Source organism: Orbicella franksi, chromosome 2 (genome assembly GCF_964199315.1).
Source record: "Orbicella franksi chromosome 2, jaOrbFran1.1, whole genome shotgun sequence".
Taxonomy (NCBI): Eukaryota; Metazoa; Cnidaria; class Anthozoa; order Scleractinia; family Merulinidae; genus Orbicella; species Orbicella franksi.
The window spans coordinates 20,855,124-20,878,547 of record NC_138146.1 but is presented as its reverse complement, the minus strand read 5'-3'; the positions used below and the strand labels follow the sequence as shown (position 1 = coordinate 20,878,547).

At 38.4% G+C, this 23,424-nt stretch overlaps 2 protein-coding genes across 2 annotated transcripts; both read right to left on the bottom strand.

The window, feature by feature from the left end:
- Window positions 1-936: 936 nt before the first annotated feature.
- LOC145478597 (vesicular glutamate transporter 2-like) lies at window positions 937-14,348 on the bottom strand. Its single transcript, XM_081456677.1, has 11 exons — window positions 14,115-14,348; window positions 12,306-12,537; window positions 11,975-12,008; window positions 11,473-11,672; window positions 10,954-11,041; window positions 7,546-7,641; window positions 6,401-6,531; window positions 6,053-6,202; window positions 4,443-4,572; window positions 3,444-3,682; window positions 937-2,576 (listed from the first exon to the last, which is right to left on the bottom strand). Exons 2-11 carry the CDS (start codon window positions 12,528-12,530, stop codon window positions 2,298-2,300), a joined length of 1,572 nt encoding a protein of 523 aa, XP_081312803.1. The 5' UTR covers window positions 12,531-12,537; window positions 14,115-14,348; the 3' UTR covers window positions 937-2,297.
- A 2,105-nt stretch (window positions 14,349-16,453) lies between these two features.
- On the bottom strand, window positions 16,454-17,765 carry LOC145468685 (melatonin receptor type 1A-like). The gene has a single exon (XM_081452393.1). It carries the CDS (start codon window positions 17,579-17,581, stop codon window positions 16,559-16,561), a length of 1,023 nt encoding a protein of 340 aa, XP_081308519.1. The 5' UTR covers window positions 17,582-17,765; the 3' UTR covers window positions 16,454-16,558.
- Window positions 17,766-23,424: the final 5,659 nt, after the last annotated feature.

Sequence of the window (23,424 nt, the reverse complement as noted above, 5' to 3'; positions counted from 1 at the left end):
TATAAAACTGTAGCGTAAAAGTTCATCCCTTGATGATAGAATCCCATCTCTTCCACGGGAGAAAAAGAGAATGACGTCAAACATCCGCCATGTTAGTCTAATATGGCCGCTATCTTGAAACCAAGTCTAGCATCTTAGGTCTAATAACGTTTTTGTTAGTACTTTGCTAATTTTTCTCTTTACATCAAGACAGTCTACTGTCGCCTGGAACTTCAGTTCTCTATATTAGGCTCCCCTCTCTTTCACGGGTTGAAAAGAGGATGATGTCAAACAACGGCCATGTTAGTCTTATGTGGCCGCCATCTTAAAAGGAAGTGCAACTATTCTGGTTCTATTTAGGAGCTTGGTAGTTTTTTTGTGAATATCAAGATATCAAACTGTCACTTAAAACCTCGTCCCTCGATGTTAGAATCCCATCTTTTTAACGGGTGGAAAAGAGTAAGATGTGAAACATCGGCCATGTTAGTCTAATATGGCCGCCATCTTGAAACGAAGTCGAAATTAAAATTAGAATCCCATCTCTTTAACGGGTTGAAAAGAGGATGAAGTCCAAACAACAACCGAGTTTTCACATCATCGTCTTTTCCATGTTGATCTAATATGGCTGTCATCATGAAAGGAAACCCGGCATTTAAGGTGTAGTTACGTTTTCCTTAGCATTTTGGTAGTTTTTGTCTTTACATTAAGATAATCTACTGTCGCCTGGAACTTCATCTCTCGATATTAGAATCCAATCTCTTTCACGGGTTGAAAAGAGGATGAAGTCCAAAGAAGGGCCATGTTAGTATAATATGGCCGCCATCTTGAAATTTCTGGCCTAATAATTTCAAGTTTTTATGTAGTTAGCTTGGTAGTTTTTGTGTGGATTTTAAGATAATATATAGATTTAGCCAAGACTAATAGCAGAGCTCTTGTGCCAGGTTGTTTAAAGCCCGATAAAGCTAACACATAAGCGAGAATTTTGATTTGAGTTTTCCAAGGTTGTTGAATTTTTGTGAGGTTTTCTGTTTATATTGTTTGGCTTTCTGTTTTGAGTTTGAATGATCTAAAACTACAAACGCAGCCCATGACTCAAAAGCAGTGAAAATCATTTGTATGCAAGAAAAAATTATACTTCGGTTAACTTTTAATCCTGGGTTAGCGTTAACCACCTTCCGAACAACCTGGCCCTGATCGTCGCCCTAATTACAACAAATAAACCTGACATGAGCCCGCGATCCTATCTAAAGCCAGTCCTTGGTCAGCGGTCAACTTTAAAAAACACATGACCTCCATGAGCTCTTAACCTGAGCTTGCGATATGGTCACCTGTTACTAGTCAGCGGATATCTTGCTTTGACAGGTGTCAATTGACCATAACATGGATGTCCAATATCAAAGACATATGCTGTGAACCAAGACTGCATGACTTGGTATTAGCTGGATGGCCGCCATGCTATGCGACGTCGTCGTCGTCGTCGTTGGGTGCACGCGCCCGCGATCCATGCCGCTAGTCAGGTTTACCATGAAGAAAGAGTTGCATGGGTTTCTATCTCTATGCATGCACGTGATTCTGTTCCTATAGTTATGGTGCTCCGTTTGGCGGCACTTGGGGCCGCCGGAGCTCCGCTATCATAAATGGATGGCTATGTAAGCTAAGAATGTGAATGAGAAAACCTGTATTTAGCTATCCAAACATACATAACATACATCTTGTTGTTTCTGTTTCAGTCAAATATTTATTAGACCAAGCTTAATTGCTGAAAATATCATTCTCAGCTGCAAACGAATTTAAGAATAAGAGGTTTCCTACCCAGTGCTTGTAACATATATGGATGACAAGGATACTTAGGATTAGCTGAGAAATTTTATGAATCAATTTAGTCTCGCTGTTTCAAAGAATAATGTGAAATCTTGAAACTTTCTGAAGAGTAACATAAGATGTTTAAAAATAAGGGAGAAATAGCCAACTCCCGATTTGCTAAACACAGGACATCGCATCTGCTGAAAGAATCATATTTAGAAAAAAAATTCATAAAACGTTTCTAAAACGATTGTATCCCTCCGCATTTTGCTGCTCCGCTGGTACATCAGAGTATCCACGGAAAAGCAAAGTACGTTGAATAGTCTACAATTTTCAAGTGTAAGTTTCACGCGAAACAGCTACGCTAAATCGCTTTCCTGGGAGTCTAGTTAAAAGACGTAAAGATAGTGTAAGTATTCTCATGTTGTAATTTATCAAGGATGATGACGAGGTTTAAATTTCCAGAAATAAAACAGGCTGCGATCAGATCAAACACAGTGTTATCTAAGTAAGGACTACTCCGCGGGTTTGTCCTCAGCTGGTTCATCTTTTTTCGCTTCCTCTCGACCTTCTTCCGGTTTTTCTTCGTCTTTCTTATCCTCATCTTGTTTATCCTGTTTTTCAGCTGCTTTCTCCTCGTCTCCATCCTTTTTCTCACCTTCGTCTTCTTTCTTATCGGCGTCTGGGTTAGCCCAGGGCTGCAGGTCACCTGACACCAGCAGACCGAAGATCACAATGCCGATGATGTACACTACTGCTGTGATCCAGAATACAATGCGCCACTCGCCTGCGGTCTAAAAATAATGACCAGTAGGAATTCAGTTACACCAGTTGAACATTTCTTCCTTTTTAAATCATATAGTTCGAGAGATCGACACTTCTTATGGCAATAAAGAAGTCCGGGTTCGGGACTAGGGCCCGTTTCTCGAAAGTCCCGGTAACTTTTCGGGTACGTAAAGTCATTTTTAATTAATCCGCATCTAAAAACAAAGAGGTTTACACGCCTTAAAATTCTTGTATGAAGAGAACCTCTGTTCATATTAAGAATATGTGAATAAAACAGCTCTGTAATCATGAGATTTAAAATTTTGTTACGGCTTTCCGGGTGCGAAAACTTTTCGGGGTCTTCGAGAAACGGGCCGCTGGTCGAGGTCTTTGTGTTTCCTTGTTGGAAAAAAAAAAAAAACGTATCTTCCGCAGTGTCTTCCTTCCACTGATTACCCATATATGACAGCAGAATCCCATCTAGAAAAGAAGCAATGCTGTTACCCACTCTTTACCAGCACTGGCACTGTTGAACGATCTGTGTATGTTTTCTTGGGCGCTTTCCATTCGATGAAAAATTCCGGTTTGATTTTCTGGAAATTTCCAGCGACGAATGGAACAGCATTTTCCGGAATTTGCAGAAAAGGAGACAACCTTGTGGGAAATTTCCGTTCAATCTGACTTTCCTACCTGAATTTCCGAGATTTTCGGTTGAATGGTTCGCTCTCCAGAAATTCAACAATTTCCAGATTCTCTATCCCGGGAAATTTCCTTACCATTTGTCCCCAATTCGAAATTTTCGTTCTTTTGCTTGAATGGAAAGCGCCCCTTATTCCTGTTAGAAATGCAAATTTGTGTTTTCAAGATATATAATTTCATTAAGGATGGTAGCTTACCTTATTAGGGGTCACAATCCCAACAATCTGTGGGCTGATGAACCCGGGTGAGGCGCCAAACACGTTAGTCACTCCCATGATCACGCCTGCGTATTGAGGTGCAATATCCAGGATATTGACGGCATAACCCGAGGCGTTAAGACCTGTTATGCCGACACCAATGGTAAGAAATGCAACGGCAAGAGCCGGAGTCTCGGCATATCCGGTAATCAGGATAAAGAGTGAAGCAGTTGTACAACCTGCAAACCAAGGAACTCTCCAATTAGCCTGAGCCTACAACTGTTTTCTTAACCATCAGCGGTGAGGTTCATCGACTTTCTAGCTTGATATTTCCTCATTTGGGTAAGTTTAGCGGAGGCGGCCTGGCCAAGTGGTTCAGGGCGCTGGATTTGAAATCTGGAGGTCCCTGGTTCAAATCCTCTACCCTGCCGCTATCTGAATTTGTTCTCGGTAGCCCCGAGTTCAACTCCTCGACCGCGTTGTGTAAATAGCCAACTGGTCCGCCTCCCCACCAGTCGGGATTCTTAATGATATACGTTCTATTTGCAATATTTGTTTAATTATTTACAGCGTCCTCAATAACCCCATGCACCACCTTTTTATTTTTCTCTCTATGACCAATCCTAGGTTAGTACCTAGCCGGAGTAAAGATTAGTCCAACTTAGGGTTAGATTTTTGGAAACTGAAAGGCTTGACGTAACAAATTTTCTTATGCATCGGCTATTCCATGGAATAGGTAAGGGGAAAAACAAGAAATCTGAGATTGCAGACGTTTTTGAAAAAGTAAGGATCAGCACCTAACGTTACGGTTAGCTAAACCTACGGTTGAAAAACCGAAACTGAGAAGATTGACTAAAATAACTTCATTGTTCTCGTCCGTTGATGTAGGTGCCCAGGCCCGCAGAGAACGAAATACACAAGCTTCAAACGAAATGCAGTTTTCTCTTACCAAAAGAAAATTAATAATAATAAAAAAAATTAAAAAACGTTTTCTCTCACCAACGGTAAAGATGCATCTTCTCGTATTTCTAACAGACATCTTGTTTTTAATGAGCCAATCTACGAGAACTCCACCTGACGGTCCAACAAATGCTTTAACGACATACGGCAAGGCCGCCAAGAACCCAGTCTGTGTACAAAGGTTTGATTAGATTAGTTCTAATAGTCAGGAAATGTAATAATACGATGATAGACTTCTGACTTTGTGTCGCGCAACTTGTTGCACTTAAAGACCTTCCCTCGAAAATTTTCTAGTCGATAGATTTTTTAAATATTTCCTGCAGTCAGGTAATGAGTTACTTGTGTCAGAAATGAACAGAAATTTGGGGTCACCGACTTCGTTTCAGAATAAAGCGTGTGGAAAACTACGTACCCTGATTTTGAAAAATTGGTGCACGTAATTGAGCATGGTCTACAGGGGTTTATAGTTAAGAATATCTAAGGTGAGTCAACGGAGGCAAACGATCTTAGTCATATTTTGTAGAAGTGGGTCTGTGGCGTAAATAACTGCAAATGTTGCCAACGTTTTCACAAAACTTAATCCTTCAAGAGGCATGTGAAATCGCCGCACAGATAAACGAAGAGCTAAAGGGAATGGAATTCGACGGTGCATTTTGCAAAAAAATCAAACTTCTAATCGATAGATTTTCTTCATTTTTTCGCTAAACGTAGAAAATTGGTAGAAAAAAATGATCCATCAAAAGAAAAATAGGGGTCACCGAGCGTCCAAGATCGCTATATCCAGGCAAAGCTATAGCAATGGCCATCTGCAATATCATTGTTCATTTTATTACTTAGCGTGCACTCGAGGCATGACGTGGCGTGTAAATTTGCGTGCGCAGTAAGGACGCGCAGAAGCAATTGGCGCGAACGTCCTTAATCAGGGTAGACAAGCTGCTTTTCAACAAATAAGGAGAAATACCAAAGTCTTTCGTGTCTTGACTTGCACCAGCTTTGTTGCGTGTGGCAATGGCTGCACGTTCTTCATTAGTGTTCTGATTTGTTCAAGCTTCATTTAAGTGTTTGTTATTGGCCGTATTTCGTTACTTTGGCTATAGTTCTCTGCCTGTCATGACAATGCTTCTTTATGAAAAATATCATATATCCGGCTTCGAGCGTTACTCGATTTTGGGACAGGTGAGAGATATATAAGGAAGAGTTCTGAAGCGGTGCCGAAAGTAGAACCGGGCAAAAATGAGGTAATTAGATAAACGCTTGCAAGTAAATATCTGAAAGATTATATATTTTATATTGGGAACTCGCATGACCAGCTCCCAGTTGGCTTGATAGCTCAGTTAGTAGAGCACTGCATCAGTATCGCAGAGGTCATGGTTTCGAATCCCGTTCAAACCTGAATTTCTTTCGCGCTTTAATTTCACAACTGCTTAAGTTGTGTACATAACTGCGATGATCATTCAGGTCTTAAAAGATCATTGATCACTTCACAACTAAGAGCTTGTGAAGAAGCTTGTCATATCCTTTGTATGCATGGATGAAGTTGCGTTTAGAAATTACTCAATAACAATAATAACAATCGAAGCTTCCAAAATAGAATGAGTAACTTCATAAGGACATACAGATCTATCTACATAATTTCACTAAATACATACCTTAGCAAGGTCGAAGTGCAAAACTTCGATGAAATATTTAGGGAGACAGATCAGTATAGTATACATGCCCCAATCTGCGGTGAAGTTGGCCGTGATAATGGCCCACACCGGACCCGACGTAACAATAGATTTCCATGGAACCTGGCCTTTCTAAAACAAACCATAAACAGATAGAAGGATTTAATAAACTATGGCAGCCTTTCGTGGATTTCAGTTTTTTGTCTGCTAGAGAGTTATATTTCGCTCTCGGATGCGCGACAGCCACTCTTACAAGAGCAAAACAAAACGTCAGCCAGTTTAATGTTTCCAGGATGCTTATGTCAAAGAGCATATAAGTTTTCCCTTTACCTTTGCAGCAGGTAGTTTTGCTATACTTTCTTCTATGTAGTCTTTTTCTTCAGGAGTGATTGTGGGATGCTCCGATGGAGACCCATGGATCGCTAGCTGCCATACAAAGAACCACAGAAGACCAATTGCACCTAAATATACAACGAAAAGTTTCGCGTCAAAACGCTAATGCGTTGTCAATAGTAACTAGCACATATCGATAACAGTTTTTACAATAACTGTCTAATTTCTCGCGCGCTGATTGGCTCATTTTTATCATCAATAAGAGTACAGACAGATAAAATTTTAATTTATGCAAGCTTTCAAGTTCAACTTTCAGCTGTCAAACTGTCAACTTTTTAACCAATGAGATTTTATAGACTTTTTTAAGTAGCCAATCAAAAAGCGAGAAAAAATATTGACAATGCTCGCGTCATTTTGAATAAAATTCACTTATCTTTGTTTACGGCAAGTTTACGGCGTCTTTTCTCCCTATTTATTCCCGGCGTTTGACCATTTTGGAGTCTTGTTATTGTAAAAAACAAATCGACGTCAGTTTTTTATGCGTCTGTCCTCTTATTGATGATAAATTGCGTCATAGCATTGTCAAAGTTTACTGCGGAACAACTCGCGTGCGGCTCGTGGTTCTTATCAAGAACATGATAAGAAACCTCCCTTTGCTGGAACCCAGATCGACTCAATGATTTGGCGCACAACTGCCATTCGATTAACGCGACCGCTGCTAACTCAGACGCATGCCGACTGTATACATATTCACTCGTTGTTCTAAGTTACATGCAACAAAATACCTTGTGCGTTGAAATTGTGGCTTAAAGAATCACGTTATAACTTTCAAATGAACAACGTGAAAAGGAGACTAATCTTGTGAATTCAGGTAAGGAAACACGAACCGGATAAGACTTAGTGCCGTGCTGCAATCACTATACCCATGACCCAACCATCATCTTCCACATAGTCAGTCTTCATTTTGTCCATCTTAGTTACAGGTTAGTTTAACCCTGACCTATTCGAATAAGCGGCCCCAGTTAATATAACTTTAGAACAGAAATACTTGGGTACGGATAGTTTTGACCGAGCTGAGAACAAATAAAAGTTTAGCTAGGTTAGAGATGGACAACCCACTCTCCTATGTGATGCTCTCTTACCAAAGCAGTAGAATACGGACGCCCATCCGCCATCAAATCCATATTTGGACATGATCCCACTTAAGGGCATGGAAAGGATAGTACCCACAGGACAACCTGTCAGGTGATAATGCACACAAGATTATGTTATGGATACTACACCGCCTTTGAAATATATACCTTGGAGCCCCATCTTGCTGCTACCCCGTTAAAACAGCGTCTCCGTTATTATGGCCTCTTTTTTAGGCCGAAAAAATGCCCTAGTTGGTCATCTTCTTTAATGTAAGAACCCCTTTAATACAACCAACATATTATGGCCAAAGGTTGGTTGTTTTGATGGGCATCCATTGTGATCATGATCAAATATTGAGCTTCCTCTATTTAGAAAATTAGCCAGAGTGGCGCGGATATGAATACTTACAGTATTACAATGACCGTGTTTTAAGGTGGCTGGTAACAGTTTCCAGCACTTTAAAAGACTTGGATAAAACCACTCTTTATCAGTTGATGCTACCGATCATAGTATTAAAAAAACTGCCCAATCATTGGTGAACACGTTGTTATCAATTTTGTGACAATAGGCAACCATGGCTTCGGTAAAACCTGTTAAGAGCAGCTTCGCCTAAATATCAACTAGACTTGGAAATAGCGAAAAAATCGAATTTCTTCAAACTCGCCCAGAATGAAGCCCTACGGGCACTAGTTACAAAAATATCGTTTTAAGTTCGATAAATCAAAAATCATTTTTTTCCGCAATTTTTTCGTTTCGATGCCCCAAATCGGCCAAAATCCATCGAAAATGAGCGGCATATTCAGAGGCTCGTAAACTCAAAAGTAAAAATCTTCATTACAAACTGACTGCACGTCGTATTTGTACTTCCTTTTTTGTCTATTTAGAGCTAAATAGATCGTGATTTGATTAGAACTTAAATATTTGACGAATTTCCTAAATTAACGACCCAAGACAGCTTTACAAGAGGTCTACATTTAGCCTATTTTCAAATGCTAAAAAGGCGTTCTGGTACACGGCTTTTCCCAAAACGACTAGTTTGGTGTAAAAGAGGATTCTTTTTTCTTCAAATTAGTGAAATAAAATTTTTGGGTAAATAAAATCGCGAGCGCTGAGATAGCGAACTAAATACAGCTCTTCTTCCTGAAAACGTGACCTTTGACCCGAGCGTAACGAAACCGATTACTGCAAGAAAACCCGGAAGAAAAGCAAACGCTTCGTTATTTTGAAACAATTTCTAGTGATATCTCTCCGAAACCATGATTGCAAGAAACTATTTCCAGATATGAAATCTTACAGGGTCAAAAAAGGAGCTAAAGGGCGCATTTTGGCACAATAACTTTGTTTGCTGAGAATTGAAGTCAATGACCGTTAACGAATTCCAGTGAAATTTGCAAACTTGAAGTATGTTAGCCGATACTTACCTGAATATTTATATTAATAGAAGAGTCGTCTTCTTGGATTAACCTTCAAAAGAAGCAGGATCCAGATTTGAAAACCTCTAAAAGAAGAAATGTTTAATGTTCTGTGACCTGCCCGCCGCTATAAATTAGCTTAAATTCCATGCACATGCCGACCGCGTGTTTGTCGTAAAACTCACTTAACTCCACTGACAGTTTCCATGGGCAACCCCAAAATAAACAATCCCCAAAAATGTAAAGTGAAATTAGCTGTCTTCATGAACAGTTAGAAGCTAGAGTCAAGTTCCATTACCTTTGAAAAGTGCTTGAATTTATTTGTTTGCGTCGACTTTGTCTACTACTCTCAAGTTCGAATGCCGCAAATCGGTCACACCAAAACAGTGCAGACCGTGCAGACTGCAGACACTTGTTTGGGCTTTTCATTGTGACTCCTTTTTTTGAGTCTAGTTACAAAATAGTGTTAAATATATCTGAAAGTTTGTCATTTATCCACAGGCTGCACAAGCGCAGTATTTGACTTTTGATTCAATAGACAAACGCGTACAAGACTTTGTATGGGAAACTTACTCAGTCTGCACGGTCTGCAGTGTTTTGGCGTGACCGATACTACGCAGTATTCGAACGTGACAGTAACTACTGAGTGAACAAAGTAGAATCAAGCACTTTTAAAAGGTAATGGAACTTGACTCTAGCTTCTAACTGTTCATGAAGACAGCCAATTTCACTTTACATTTTTGGGGATTGTTTATTTTGGGGTTGCCCATGGAAACTGTCAGTGGAGTTAAGTGAGTTTTACGACAAACATGCGGTCGGCATGTGCATGGAATTTAAGCTAATTTATAGCGGCGGGCAGGTCACGGAACATTAAACATTTCTTCTTTTAGAGGTTTTCAAATCTGGATCCTGCTTCTTTTGAAGGTTAATCCAAGAAGACGACTCTTCTATTAATATAAATATTCAGGTAAGTATCGGCTAACATACTTCAAGTTTGCAAATTTCACTGGAATTCGTTAACGGTCATTGACTTCAATTCTCAGCAAACAAAGTTATTGTGCCAAAATGCGCCCTTTAGCTCCTTTTTTGACCCTGTAAGATTTCATATCTGGAAATAGTTTCTTGCAATCATGGTTTCGGAGAGATATCACTAGAAATTGTTTCAAAATAACGAAGCGTTTGCTTTTCTTCCGGGTTTTCTTGCAGTAATCGGTTTCGTTACGCTCGGGTCAAAGGTCACGTTTTCAGGAAGAAGAGCTGTATTTAGTTCGCTATCTCAGCGCTCGCGATTTTATTTACCCAAAAATTTTATTTCACTAATTTGAAGAAGAAAGAATGCTCTTTCACACCAAACTAGTCGTTTTGGGAAAAGCCGTGTACCAGAACGCCTTTTTAGCATTTGAAAATAGGCTAAATGTAGACCTCTTGTAAAGCTGTCTTGAGTCGTTAATTTAGAAAATTCGTCAAATATTTAAGTTCTAATCAAATCACGATCTATTTAGCTCTAAATAGACAAAAAAGGAAGTACAAATACGACGTGCAGTCAGTTTGTAATGAAGATTTTTACTTTTGAGTTTACGAGCCTCTGAATATGCCGCTTATTTTCGATGGATTTTGGCCGATTTGGGGCATCGAAACGAAAAAATTGCGGAAAAAAATAATTTTTGATTTATCGAACTTAAAACGATATTTTTGTAACTAGTGCCCGTAGGGCTTCATTCTGGGCGAGTTTGAAGAAATTCGATTTTTTCGCTATTTCCAAGTCTAGTTGATATTTAGGCGAAGCTGCTCTTAAAACACCTTAACATTAGCTTTTACTGCTTGTAGTACACTGAAAACGAGCTCGGTGGCCCTCAATTTTTATTATTGAATTTTGATTAGCAGGATTAGACGCAACTTTTGGCAAAGTCTAAGAAAATTCTGCATATGGGGCTCTGGCCTGTCTGTCTGTCTGTCTATCACACTAAAACAGAGAGAAATGCACAGTGTTTGCACATCACAGACCTGCAACGGTAATAGTAAACAATCGTGTTCTTTCTGAAGGCGGTGCCCACTTACTCCAAATGGCGTGGTTGCACGGAAAAAGAGCCCCCTTGGAAAAACAACAAACATAAAATGGTTGAAATCGTTGTTAATTACACGAGGCAACTGTACAGGAGTGTCATCAGGTTCTTCTCGCTTCACTTCTTATCTTGATGGCATGCTAGTGGGTCGAACGTTACCCTCAGCATAAACAATTAATAAACCATTGATGTCCAGTTATTCATGGGTTGTGTTTCTTACATTTTAACAGCTCCTACGACAAAACTTTTTCCAAAACCTTTTTCTTGTGTCACGATTTTTCCAGTGGGCAACATGCGAAATTCTCCCTGCTGCAACTTCTTGTCGATACTGATAATGACTAGGGATGTCTTTTGTGGGAATGTACTTGAAGATGAACTTAACATAGGTTACAACAGTATTATTTTTATTACTTTGAGACGGTTATTTATCAGAGGAAAAATGCCGTGTTTTTTCACTCACCAAGGCCAGCCCCTCTATCACCCTGAGAGTAATGAGAGCGGCGACGCTCGTTCGCGCAGCTATCGGTGTCAGCATGGTAAGAATCGAAGCGATCCCAAGGCAGATCCCGAATACGCGAGTCCCGCCAAACCGCTGACCTAGCCAACCGCCTGGAACCTGCATAGCAGTGTAGCCGTAATAAAAAGCGCCAAGAATGGTGCCTTGTGAGAAACAAAGGATATCGTAATCAATAGGTAATCACAAACTCTTTGTTAGGTCTCAAGTCGTTCACATCAACACTGAAGGAGAGAAGGAGAAAAGCCCGGGGGGGGGGGGGGGCGGAAAAGCTCCGCGGATCGTAGTGATGTAGATCAACGGGATTTTTTGCTTTGGTTCTAAAAACCTGTTCACATCAAAAAGTCTAAAAAGTATTCGGATGGTATAAAGTGAACTGAAGGTGAGTAAAAATGTCCCTTCATCGCAATGGAAAAAGACCTCGCATATATATCAATAAAATAGTTACCTTGCAGCTTTGAACTCCAGTCAAATTCTGCTTTCTTGAAATAAAAAATATATATAAAAAGGCGTGTAAGTGCTGAAAATGGTCACTTTAGAGTAAATATAGAACGCTAAAATTTATTCGAATAGTTAATTAAATAGCTCATGAGAAAGAAAGAGAGGAAGAGTCTTAGTGTTTTAAAGATCTCTTCAACCTTTGCCGCTGAGATTAATAAACAGGTGTAATATTTTACATGTAATCCCTGTACCGTTATGTGTACAAATGTATTCCCCTCCCCGTTCTCGATTACCCCTTTTTATTTTCATGGTTAGGCCTCAACAGCGAGAAAACGAACCTTCTGTATGGTGAATCCGTTTTGTTCAATTGTGTGGTTATTGCACATAGCTCCAATTGCTACACTAAGATTAACTCGGAGGGCGTATTGTACGCAGATTCCAAGAAAAATCATAATTGCCACAATGTATCTTTTGGGAAAACTTGATTTCTTGCCATCACTCTTTTCAGTTTTCTCGCCTTCCCCTTCGACAGGATCTGGTTGAGGTTCTTCAGTATCAGCCATGATGTAACTGTAAAGGGACAGGGAGTTAAAACGAGTTACAGTAATACAATTGCTGACTGAAATGAGTTATAACTGAGATAAACATGACATCTTGTCTACCTTGTCACTACAAGCCTTAGATGGGTGGAGTATGATTAACTGACAAACCAGCCGACGGACCGACCAAACGACTAACCGACTACTGATTGACTGACTGACTGACCGATCGACTGATCGACTGATCGACCGACCAACCAACCCACCGATCGACCTACTGTCTAACTGACCGATTGACTCACTGAGTGATAACGACTGACTGACTAACTAGTCATGTCTGAATTACTGACTGACTGATTGGTTGGCTGGTTGGCTGGTTGACTGACTGACGGACGGACGAATGGACGCTGACTGACTGCATGACTGATCGATTGACTGATTGATGATTGATTGTTCGATTGATCGATCGATAGATTGTTTGACTGACTGACTGACCTTTCACGACTGACTGACTGACTGATTGACTGACTACTAGCTGCCTGAATGACAAAACTGACTGACAAACTTGGCCTGATTAAACACTATATGCAGACTAGTTACCTGCGACTGACTCTGCTGCAAATATATTTTACAGATTATACAAGTTAATTACGTTTTATTTTTCCAACTTTTCTTCGAAAATTGTTTCAGTCCATCAAATTCTAGAAAAAAGAGCGACTTATTTGTCAGCTTCATATGGTTCTCTCTTATGTCCCGTATGAAGAAAGCGACCTCGCATTTACATTGTTAAATTATGGCTGATAGTAAATAGAGGTTTTCTCAAATTAAAGTGTTCACAGTTAGTTCTTTTAAAAGATTTTTATCTTTGGGCCAAACACAGTTCAGATTCAATCACTGGTACCATGAAACAACTTGACACTTGGCTGTGGACCGGAGACTATTTCTTACTGTTAGAGAGGTAATATTGGCAAAGCTGAAGATATTTTTTTAGGAAAATGCATTTAAAGTTTTCCTAGAGCTATTGAAAAATTAGCGAGGGTCTCGAATGTACTGATAATAGGATTGTAGGCCTTCAACCGCTCGTTTGAAATAAGCTAAATTATTTAATAGCCACCAAATACTTTTTATTCCTTAAATCACTCTCATCGCTTTCATGATGGATTAACGGCGAGCTTTTGCCTTCAATGACTAGATTTATTATCATTTGGTGATAAAGTCATTTTATCAAAATGGAAACAACATGAAGTATTCGCTGTAATAATATGCATCATTGAGAAAAATTTGGAGTCCTAATGCCAGAACCACCGATGACGCATAGAGTTTTGAAGTTCCTGATTTCAAGATATAACAGCAAAGCTCTCGGCATACCTTGAGTCGTACTGCAATTAAATTACGAGCCGGACGAACTTAACTCAAAAGGCTAGCAAGTGCGATAATAAGAAATATAAGATTGTCCAGGGAGTAACAGCCGAAACAAAGTATCCATTGGATCAGAATTAAGAAGTTATTTGACATCATTTTCATCTTACTGAAAGGAAACATTACATAGATATGCCTTAGACAATGTCTACTTTAACTAACACGAGAAAGAGAAATAAAAAAACTTACCTTTTAGTGATATATTTGTGATGTAGTTGATGTTTTCTCACAGTGACAGGTACATCTTCGCGGTTGGACTCTTTTCTTTGAGGAAATTCAAGGAATTATCGGTTGGCCAAAATCTCAACTCCCGTCAATATCGCCAAATTATCTTACAGCGCGTTGGACAAGGCTCAAACAGTTTTCATTTGATTCTTTACCAATCGAACAATATTGGAAAGGATCAAAAAGTTAACAAGAACCTGCGTCGTGTAAATAAACCGCCCAGTTCCGCTACGACCACTATTTCTAAGATTATTAATATTTGATTAAAAACACTCACGGTGTTAATCAAGCGTGTGAATCGAAGCACTAGCCCACAGTGGAAGGCAAAAAACGTCGTTCAATCAATTAAGTTGACTTTTAACTTAGAGTTATAAGATAAATTCAGCAGCTAATAATTATATAATTATGGGTGAGTACTTTAAGAATCTTTATTAGTGTAGCCGTAGTGAGAAAGCATACAGACTTTTTTCCAATTGGAAACTTTTAATAAGATTCTTACAAACCTTTAACAAACAAATTCAAAATCAAGTAGTGTTGCAAATTTTAGTAATTTGAATAAAGTCATATCATTTCTTAAAAAGGTCGTCCCTAATGGGAAATCATGTTTAACGTTTGGCATGGTTCTTATATCTTAAGTCTGGATACTGCATGATTTCGGTTAAACGCTTAGGCCTTTTATTTCAAACTGGGTTTCAGAGACCCCAGGTATATTTCACGGTGTATTTTACAGTTTTATATTTTGACATGAGCGTCGACAAGTCTCGACTATCTTTGACGGCTTGGCCGCTTCCTGGGCTAATGTCGTCAGTGGGGAAGATCGTAACCGGTGAACAAGCTACCTGACTCCAACGATCTCCAACGTTGGCACTTTAATCTCCGCACTTCGTGAAGATTCAGACAAACATAGAAGGCGCTCATTTGCTTTTGTTCGTTCGACTTTGGATGAGCTACCGATGTTTGTTTAATTAACACAGATACCAATTAGTCCATTACGATAAATCGGATAACTAGCGCAATTGCAAAAAAATGAAGTTATAAAAGTTCTCAGTACATTGGCAAACAGTTCTTTAAGCGTCATTTTGCTTGTTATTTATTTTAATTCGTTTTGTTTCCATTATTCGGTCCACGACGAAAATGTATTTTTCGCTGGAGAGGTTGTTTCTAAAAATAAAGAGATACGGGAAAGGGTTGACTCAGCGGTATGATACGTGCTCGTGTCCTGCCGAATCTTCAATTTTGAAGATTTCTTATGTCGAATTTGAATTTCACATAATCATAAATTTGCAAGATTTTTCCCGCGAAATCTCGAATTTTGCCAAATCCTTAATTTACAATATTTGTCTGCCGAATCTTGAGTTTTGCTTTATCTTGAATTTTCAGCATTTGCCCTCCCGAATCCTGAATTTAGCCAAAGCCTGAATTTCCAAGTTTTTTTGCGCCGACTCTTGAATTTTCATAATTTTCTGCCGAATCTTCGAGATTTGGTTTGCTGCATCTTGAGTTTTCCTTTATCCTGAATTTTCAAGATTTGTGTTGCCGAATCATGAATTTCATCTGTCAATCCTGAAATTTCAAGATTTGTCCCGCTGAATCTTCAATTTTGCTAAATCTTGAATTTTTCAGATTTTTCCAGCGAATATTGAATTTTGCAAGATCTTGAATTTTTCAGATTTGTTCTGCCGAATCAGAAATTTTGCCAAATTCTGAAATTCAAGATTTGCCCCCACGGATCTTGAATTTTTCTAAATCTTCAAGTTTTAAGATTTTCCTGCCGAATCTTGAGTTTTGGCAAATCTTGAGTTTTCAAGATTTGTCCTGCCGAATCTTCTTTTTTTCAAAAACGTGAAATTACAAGATTTATCTTGCTGATTCTTGAATTTTCTCACATCTTGAATTTTCAAGATTTGTCCTACTGAATCTTGACTTTTTCCCCTTACCTGAATCCAGTCACTAACATAAAGTTTAAACTTCAGAATTTGTAAAGATCCACAATTTGCCAGGACTAATCTTAAGAACGTTCACGATTGCAGGATAAAGTTTTTCACATAAGAGAAATTGGCTTACTGGGCATCGCAAAGTGCGACGTGAGACTTTGATTCATTGCATAGTTAACAACCAAACAGGTTAACAATTAGTTTATATATCAGTGAGCATTTAGCAGAACGAAATTTCTGCTTTTTTGATAGCAGGTAATAAAATAGTAGGCAGTGTAACAATGGTGAAACTTAACGCTGATTGTGTATGGCTTACAAGGATCTTCGTTTCACTTATTTTAGCTTTGATTATTGAACTCAACTCGATATTTTTGTGTAAACACAAAAACAGTCTGTCAGATAAACCAATTGTGTTTTACAACTCAGGTAAACAAGATAGTCATAAAGGTACTGGAACAATCAATACCCAGGACATTAAATTTGTTCATTAAAAGTACGTTGACCAATAGTGCTTTGTATGCCATTTGACATCATTCCCAACACTACTTCATTTCTCTTCCTGCATGCTAGCACGTCTCGGTAGGCCTTTCTGAAATCGCGGTTTGTCAGCCAGTATATGAACGGGTTCACAGTACTCGAGATGAAGATGAGAAAAGCGTTTAAGATGAACACTTGCCGAGGCAAATTCCCACCTCCAGTAAATGTGTCAATAAAATCAATGATGGACACTGGTGCCCAACACAAAATAAAACCCAAAGTGGCGAACATCATTGTCCACGTGGCCCGCATTTCGCGCGCTTTCCTCGACTGGTTATTGGCTGGATGCGGATTGCCTTCCATCTGTGCGACTTGTTGGTTGCTTGATCTTATTGCCAAGAAGCATTTCGTGTAGCTAAACGTTATAAGCCCCATTGGAAATGCGATGAAAAGCAGCTGAACTATCGTTGTGTACATCATGTTGACGTTGAAGGGGTAAATGCAGAATGCTTTTCCTCCGTTAAAAGCATAATAACCCCAACCCACTAATGGTGGAACACTTGCGATGCTCGGCAAAATCCATAGGAGGGCGATTATGAGCACAACATTTCTATGGGTGAAGATGATTTTACATGCAAATGGACGGCAAACAGCAAAATAACGATTAACAGCAATTACCGACATGTTGACTTGCGAAACTATTCCGAATGAAAATATGAAAAATCCTTGCAGATCACACACCACAGAGCTAAATGGCCATTGGCTTGAAATCAGCACATGCAAAGATATTGGCATACAAACTACCGCCATCAAAATGTCGCTTACTGCTAAGTTTGTTACAAACATGTTTGGAACTGTGCGGAGACGAGGAGTCCTCAATACTGTGACGCAAATCAAAACGTTGCCAGCAAAGGCTAGGATGATAAGAGTAATGAGTACGGAAGATTCCAATACCTTTATTGGCATACTGCGTTGAGCTAAGTCAGTGACTAGCTGGGGATACTCGTCCAAGGAGGCCATCGCTGCCAAGCTGACTGATGTGCTTGGTGGCTGTCCACTATTCGAGATCGATAAACCGAAACTGTTAGAAGAAGAATAAAACGATAAAGTTACAAATTACCTTTCGCAGATCTGCATAGTCAGCACCGAGTTAGACAACATACTCGAGGTTCTAATTTCCATCCCACTCCTCGGTTGACGAACAAATCGTGAGATAATTGCTTTTCAGTGTAACAAAAATCTGCCCAAGTCGACATACCCCAAATTTGACGAACAAACGTAGGATTGTGACAGCACAAGTACGGAGGCAACGCTACCTTTAACTTAATCCCTTAGGCAAACCAAAAACACCGGGAAATCGTTAGCCGTTGGAGGACGTTTGTGTTAGATACACACGCTGATAATGGGTTTGCTTTCAATTTTCGTTTCTTTATATTTCTAAGAGATTGATGAATGTATTCCTTTAACCTGCTCTAACAAAAATCTTGAACAATGTTAATGATGTTATTCATATGTTTTTGCTTTTAATTTTGATTGCGTTGGTTGATTCCGTCAATGAGGCTTTCAATTGTGTCGTAAAAACAAAACCAAAGTAATTTTCTGATAACCATGCACTCTATCTGCTTTAATGGTTTTATTATTTGGTTAGTAGCAGGTATTGAAAACCGTTCTATATGGACTGGACACTTTTTAAGTATTAATTGGCAAAAGCATACACACCGATCCTGATCATCGTGATTAAAATCTAATGGAAAGAGACCTTAATATCCCTCGCAGTGATCGTTAGTTTCATTGACATTGCTTTCTGATGAACAAAAATTAACTGCGACAATTAACATTGTTAATTAAAATAAATGACATTTGTGGTAATTGGAAGCAAACTACACGCAATCAAAAAAACCATTTTGCTCTAGGGTGTTTACATTTGTGTTTGCGGGGCTTGAGGCAACAACTGAATCGACAAAGAAAAATAAATTCCAAGTCTGAGAATATTGCAGTCAAGGTGGTTCAGCTAAAACCAATTTGAAAAAGACATGTGCCATAGAACATGTTATACTGTTTATGAGGAGAAATTGGGAGCAAAACGCAACAACTAAATCAAATAAGTTTCGTTCGCAAGAATTCTTTGCCCATCATGGATCAAAGTAGAAATCAAATTTTTGTTTTTTGTTTTGTTTTTTTCATTTTGATTGCTCAACTTTTCACTCCGTTGCTTATCTAAATTGAATTGAAATTGAAATTGAATTTGCTTCCGACTAATTTTCTTAAATTTTATTTTGAAACCCAAGCAAAGAGATAACAGTTATTTGATTGGCAGACCAATCGCTGTTTTATCGCTTCTGTACCACAGTAACCAATCTAATTACAAAGCTATAATTAAGCTCAAGAGGAACTGACTGTATTCAGTCGCTATTATACATTTCAAACTCATCTAACTGAAACGAACTTTTGGTACTGGCACAAAACATCTCCGGATGCATTCCCCATATTTAGACTGTACGTAAGCCATACCCCGAACATATTAAGTCTGGGTGCGGTCTTTCCTCGAAATTTGCAGTATTAATGTGTATGTAAATCTCCCTCTAGGTTAGAAAAACTGTGTGTAAAAGATCTTAAGAAACTACTTAAAAACGGGGAACGGATTAATATCAATATTCATGCTTGGTTTTACCATTACCGTTATCAAGTCAGTTGCTGGCTAGTCAGGATCAGTGAGACTCTCAGCACGCAAAATGAATCGAACGTTTTGATGTTTAGATAAAACCGAATTGCATTGCGCATCATTGCTGCGCACGATTCCCGCGTCATTAGCGCGCACATGAGCGCGTGCACATATACAACTTAAAGAAATTTCCATCGGGCCAAGCTCGCCAGCGAAATAAACGAATTTACCTCCACTGGTTAACCATAGAATTACACTGGCTAATAAGGTCGGTGTGTCAGTGCAATAATTACTGAGATCAATACAGTTAACTATCGGTGAACACTAATGGAATAAAGAACAAATTACAAGTAAAACCTTTTATTGGCAGAGAGAGAACTAAAGTTAGATCTGAATGAAGGTCGAAGTGAAGATTACAAGTGTTGTGGCTGACACAAACTGCTCAAAACGTTAAAAGACACGACGATGTTCGTGGATTTGTCTTTCCAATTCAGATTCAGATCAAATTTTTTAAAGATCATCGTCTCCTAGACTCATGTGATGTTTGTTTTCAATGGATTGCACTATTTTCCACCTCTGTCCATTTAAAGCTCTCGAGTCAATAGCTTCATTAAATCAAATCTATTATAATCCCCCGCGGAACTTGTAAACCCAGAAACATATGGCAAATTTCGCCTAATTCTGGAATTCACATCTCCTATTACGTACTTCTTTGATTATTGCTTAACACACATTCGCATATAAATGAAAACCGTAAAGCGGATTAGAAAGCGCAACCGCCCCGTCGCGTCTGCTCAAAATGAGTTCAGTCCTTCTTAGTACATATCTGTATGTCTAGGTGGAATCTAAAGACAGGGGGTTAATTATTCACAGCCCACTCGTTCTTTCGTTCTTTCTTTCGTTCTTTCTTTCTTTTTTTTTTTTTTTTGTTTTTTCATCTCACCTGAAAGGGCAACATATGCCGTCAAATGTGGTCAGTCACTGTTCAACATGAAAAGTAGTTTAGATTAAATGGAAAAGACCTAAATATTTCTGTATCTCGCTTGTAGAGAGCAAGCTAGGACGGAAGCTTTTTAACCTTCATAAAAAGAAGATATGTAGAAGAAATTACAAGCTTTAGTGCGCAATCGCCAATTAACGCAAACTGCGGAAAACTAGTCATATCTACAAAGTTGAGCGAAGGAAATAAACTTGCAGCAAATGTGAAGGCCCGTATAATGACATGATATCAATGTGAATCAGTTGAGTCTCGAGCGAAGGGTAACCTCCAAAAAATCCGGAATCCTCGATAGGAAACAAACTTTGCATTAATGCGGACAGCTTTCAACGTTTTGAATTTTTTCGTGAAAAAATTGTTTGCCGAGAATATCACTTACGAATGTTTCTTAGTCACAAAATATACATCATTCACTAACACGGGCAAAAGGTTTTAAGACAACAACTATTTACCTGGCCAAAGAAGACAACTCAAACCGTCGCTGAATTTGGACTCAAGACAGGTTCTTGCTGCCTTCTCGTTTTCAATTTGACTGATGAACCTTCTGCCTCAAAGACTATAAAACGCAAATGAAATTGTTTCTTGAAAGGGAGTTGATAACTCATAATTTCAAGGTTTTACAAAAGACAGAACAGCTGTCTTGCGGGCATTCACTAAGTTAACCAATCATATCTCTCCATAGACTGAAAAAGCAACGAATTGGACCATTAAGCTTTTGATATTACAGACCGCTTACAGAGAACTGCCGTCTTCTCTTAGAATTGTCATATAATTACATGGCTTTCTTATAATAACTTCTATTTGAATGCTGAAAAGAAATCCGTTCCTTTTACACGTAATAATTGTAAGGGTGATGTGTTGCTCAAAAAGTGAAATCAAATCCAGTTAGTTCCATTTTTATTATGTACTATGTCATTAAAAGTCTCAAAATAAGTGAAATTATTGTGTTTTCAAAAATGTCTTCAATGCACAATTTTACGCGTTTTTACTTGCATTGAATAACTTCAGGACTACTGGAAAACTGGGTTTAAAATACTCACGAAAAAGATGTCCCAAGTTTCAGTTCTTAAGCTTGCTCAGCCAAACGACTCATCACTTCAATTGATCACTAGGCTATATAATCATTTCATTCAGACAATATTTTCCTCTAGCTGGAAAGTTAGACTTTCAGTAGTGTTAACTTAAAGATCATGACAGCTTACTGTAAATAATTATCCATTAGTAAACTGACTGACTTAAGAAATTTTGCTAATGACTTTATTAATGAGTAGGAGTTTGCACAACCTTAAATTTTACACGCATGAATTTCCCTCTGCTATTTGATTCTCGGATATCAGTTCTAAGAATTAATTAAAACTGTCTTGAATTTCATTTACACAAATTATTCTAATAATCTTAGATGGCAAATTTAAATCCGTTTAACTTGATATTAGGATTGCCGTGCGAAAGCACGGCATGCCTAAAAGGGGTAAAGTTGTCGCTTACCACTTGAAAATATCGATTCCATTTTATATACATCCTTTTATGTGAAGGTAAAGACAAAGCAACTGAGACATCTGCAATAAACAATTATGAAGGGGGTGGTATCAAAACGGTTGATATTGAAAGCATGTTTAAATCTTTTCTCCTCGCTTGGCTGAAAAGAATCTTTGGAAATAATTGAAGCGCATGCATGGAATAATTATTTAGAATATTTTTTAAGAGAGACAGGTGGTCTGGTTCTTTTCAATTGCAACTATAACGTCAAAGACTTAACGATCAGTTCTCAATTCTATATAGTTATTGAAATGGTGGTCTGAATTTCGCAAAGACAATGCTGTGGAAACTAATTGGCATAAACTAATGTGGAATAACCGGCAAATAAGAGTAAACAACAATCCAGATTTTAGACGGTGGGAGATCTGCGTTTTGACCTTAACAACGTCGATTCTTATGAATTATTTGCAAACATAGAGAAGACGAACTTTCTAGAATGTACCAGACTACGCTATTCTGTACCGCTAAATGTAAGGAAAACTAATCGTAATCCAGATTACATAGTTCTAAATCCATCCTTTCAAATTGACATCGGCTTTTTTGATGCCGGAACTAAAACGAAATCAAAAGACTACTATATTCTCTTTTAGTCCGTGAAAAGGCATACTTTCTTAATAACGCGGAAAAAAACTAATGTGTGAATTTAATTCACAATGATGAAACATTGAGTAAAGCTCTTTCTCTTCCCCATTCAGCTGCTTTTAAGGTATATGTTAAGACCTTTCAGTTCAAGGTATTAAACTTTATACTCTACATAAAATTTAAAATATTGCAGATAATGCATGAGCAAACGTGAATCAGAAACAATGCAGCATTTCCCTACGATTGCTCTTACTTAATTTCTTTCTGGAGAATATTTCGGAAAAAAATCATAACCAAGGCAGTAATAAAGTCATACAGCCCGCATGTTGAACTCGTAAACGGTGCGTGAAAATACAAACAAGTATTAGCACGCAAGTTTCCCAGATAACAAGTGTTGTATGCCTTCAGACATCAAGACACATGAGATGAAAGGAATCCTAAAGAAACAATTTATAAATAATCATTATCTATGTCTGGTCTGGGTACAAGTAATACTGAGATACAGAAAGAAACTGAAAGATAAGCAGATAGACATAAATATACATGTAGATAATTATATACAGGCACACAGACATATCTAAGGGAAAGCAATCAATAACCATACATGAACACTGTGGCTGTTAGATGTATGTTAAAAATGTTGGCAGCATTTTGCAGGTCACTGACTTTGCTTGGCAATAAGATGAAATAAAGAGATTTTAAATTATCATTCTATAGATTACTGTAGATAATGGCAATAGGACTGAGTGGAGTCCAATTTGGTCTCTAATCATATGAGTGATTAACAAAATCGGACGACCGCAAAGCAGGAGTCCGATTTGTTAATCATGAGTATGATCACAGACTGAATTGGACAACACGAAGCCCTGTTACCAATTAATCAAAACTACAACAAAATTCGAGAAACGAACAAACCATTGATTGAGCGCTGAACGATTAAACGTTGTTATGAATGCTAAAAAACACAGCAGTTTACTCAACAAAGTGCACTACAACAGCGCTCGCAAAATGATGCATACTGTCCAATTACAAGCATGACGCGTACACTGTCCAATTAATGCTTGAATCGGGCTGCTGATAGCCAAT

Excerpts from the sequence above, each read along its gene's own strand:
- LOC145478597 (XM_081456677.1), bottom strand. The coding sequence starts at position 12,530 with ATGGCTGATACTGAAGAACCTCAACCAGATCCTGTCGAAGGGGAAGGC. Across the intron at positions 4,573-6,052 it reads TGCACTTCGACCTTGCTAAG|ACTGGGTTCTTGGCGGCCTT; the intron begins GTATGTATTTAG and ends CTTTGTACACAG. Across the intron at positions 2,577-3,443 it reads GGATTGTGACCCCTAATAAG|ACCGCAGGCGAGTGGCGCAT; the intron begins GTAAGCTACCAT and ends CATTATTTTTAG.
- LOC145468685 (XM_081452393.1), bottom strand. The coding sequence starts at position 17,581 with ATGGCCTCCTTGGACGAGTATCCCCAGCTAGTCACTGACTTAGCTCAA.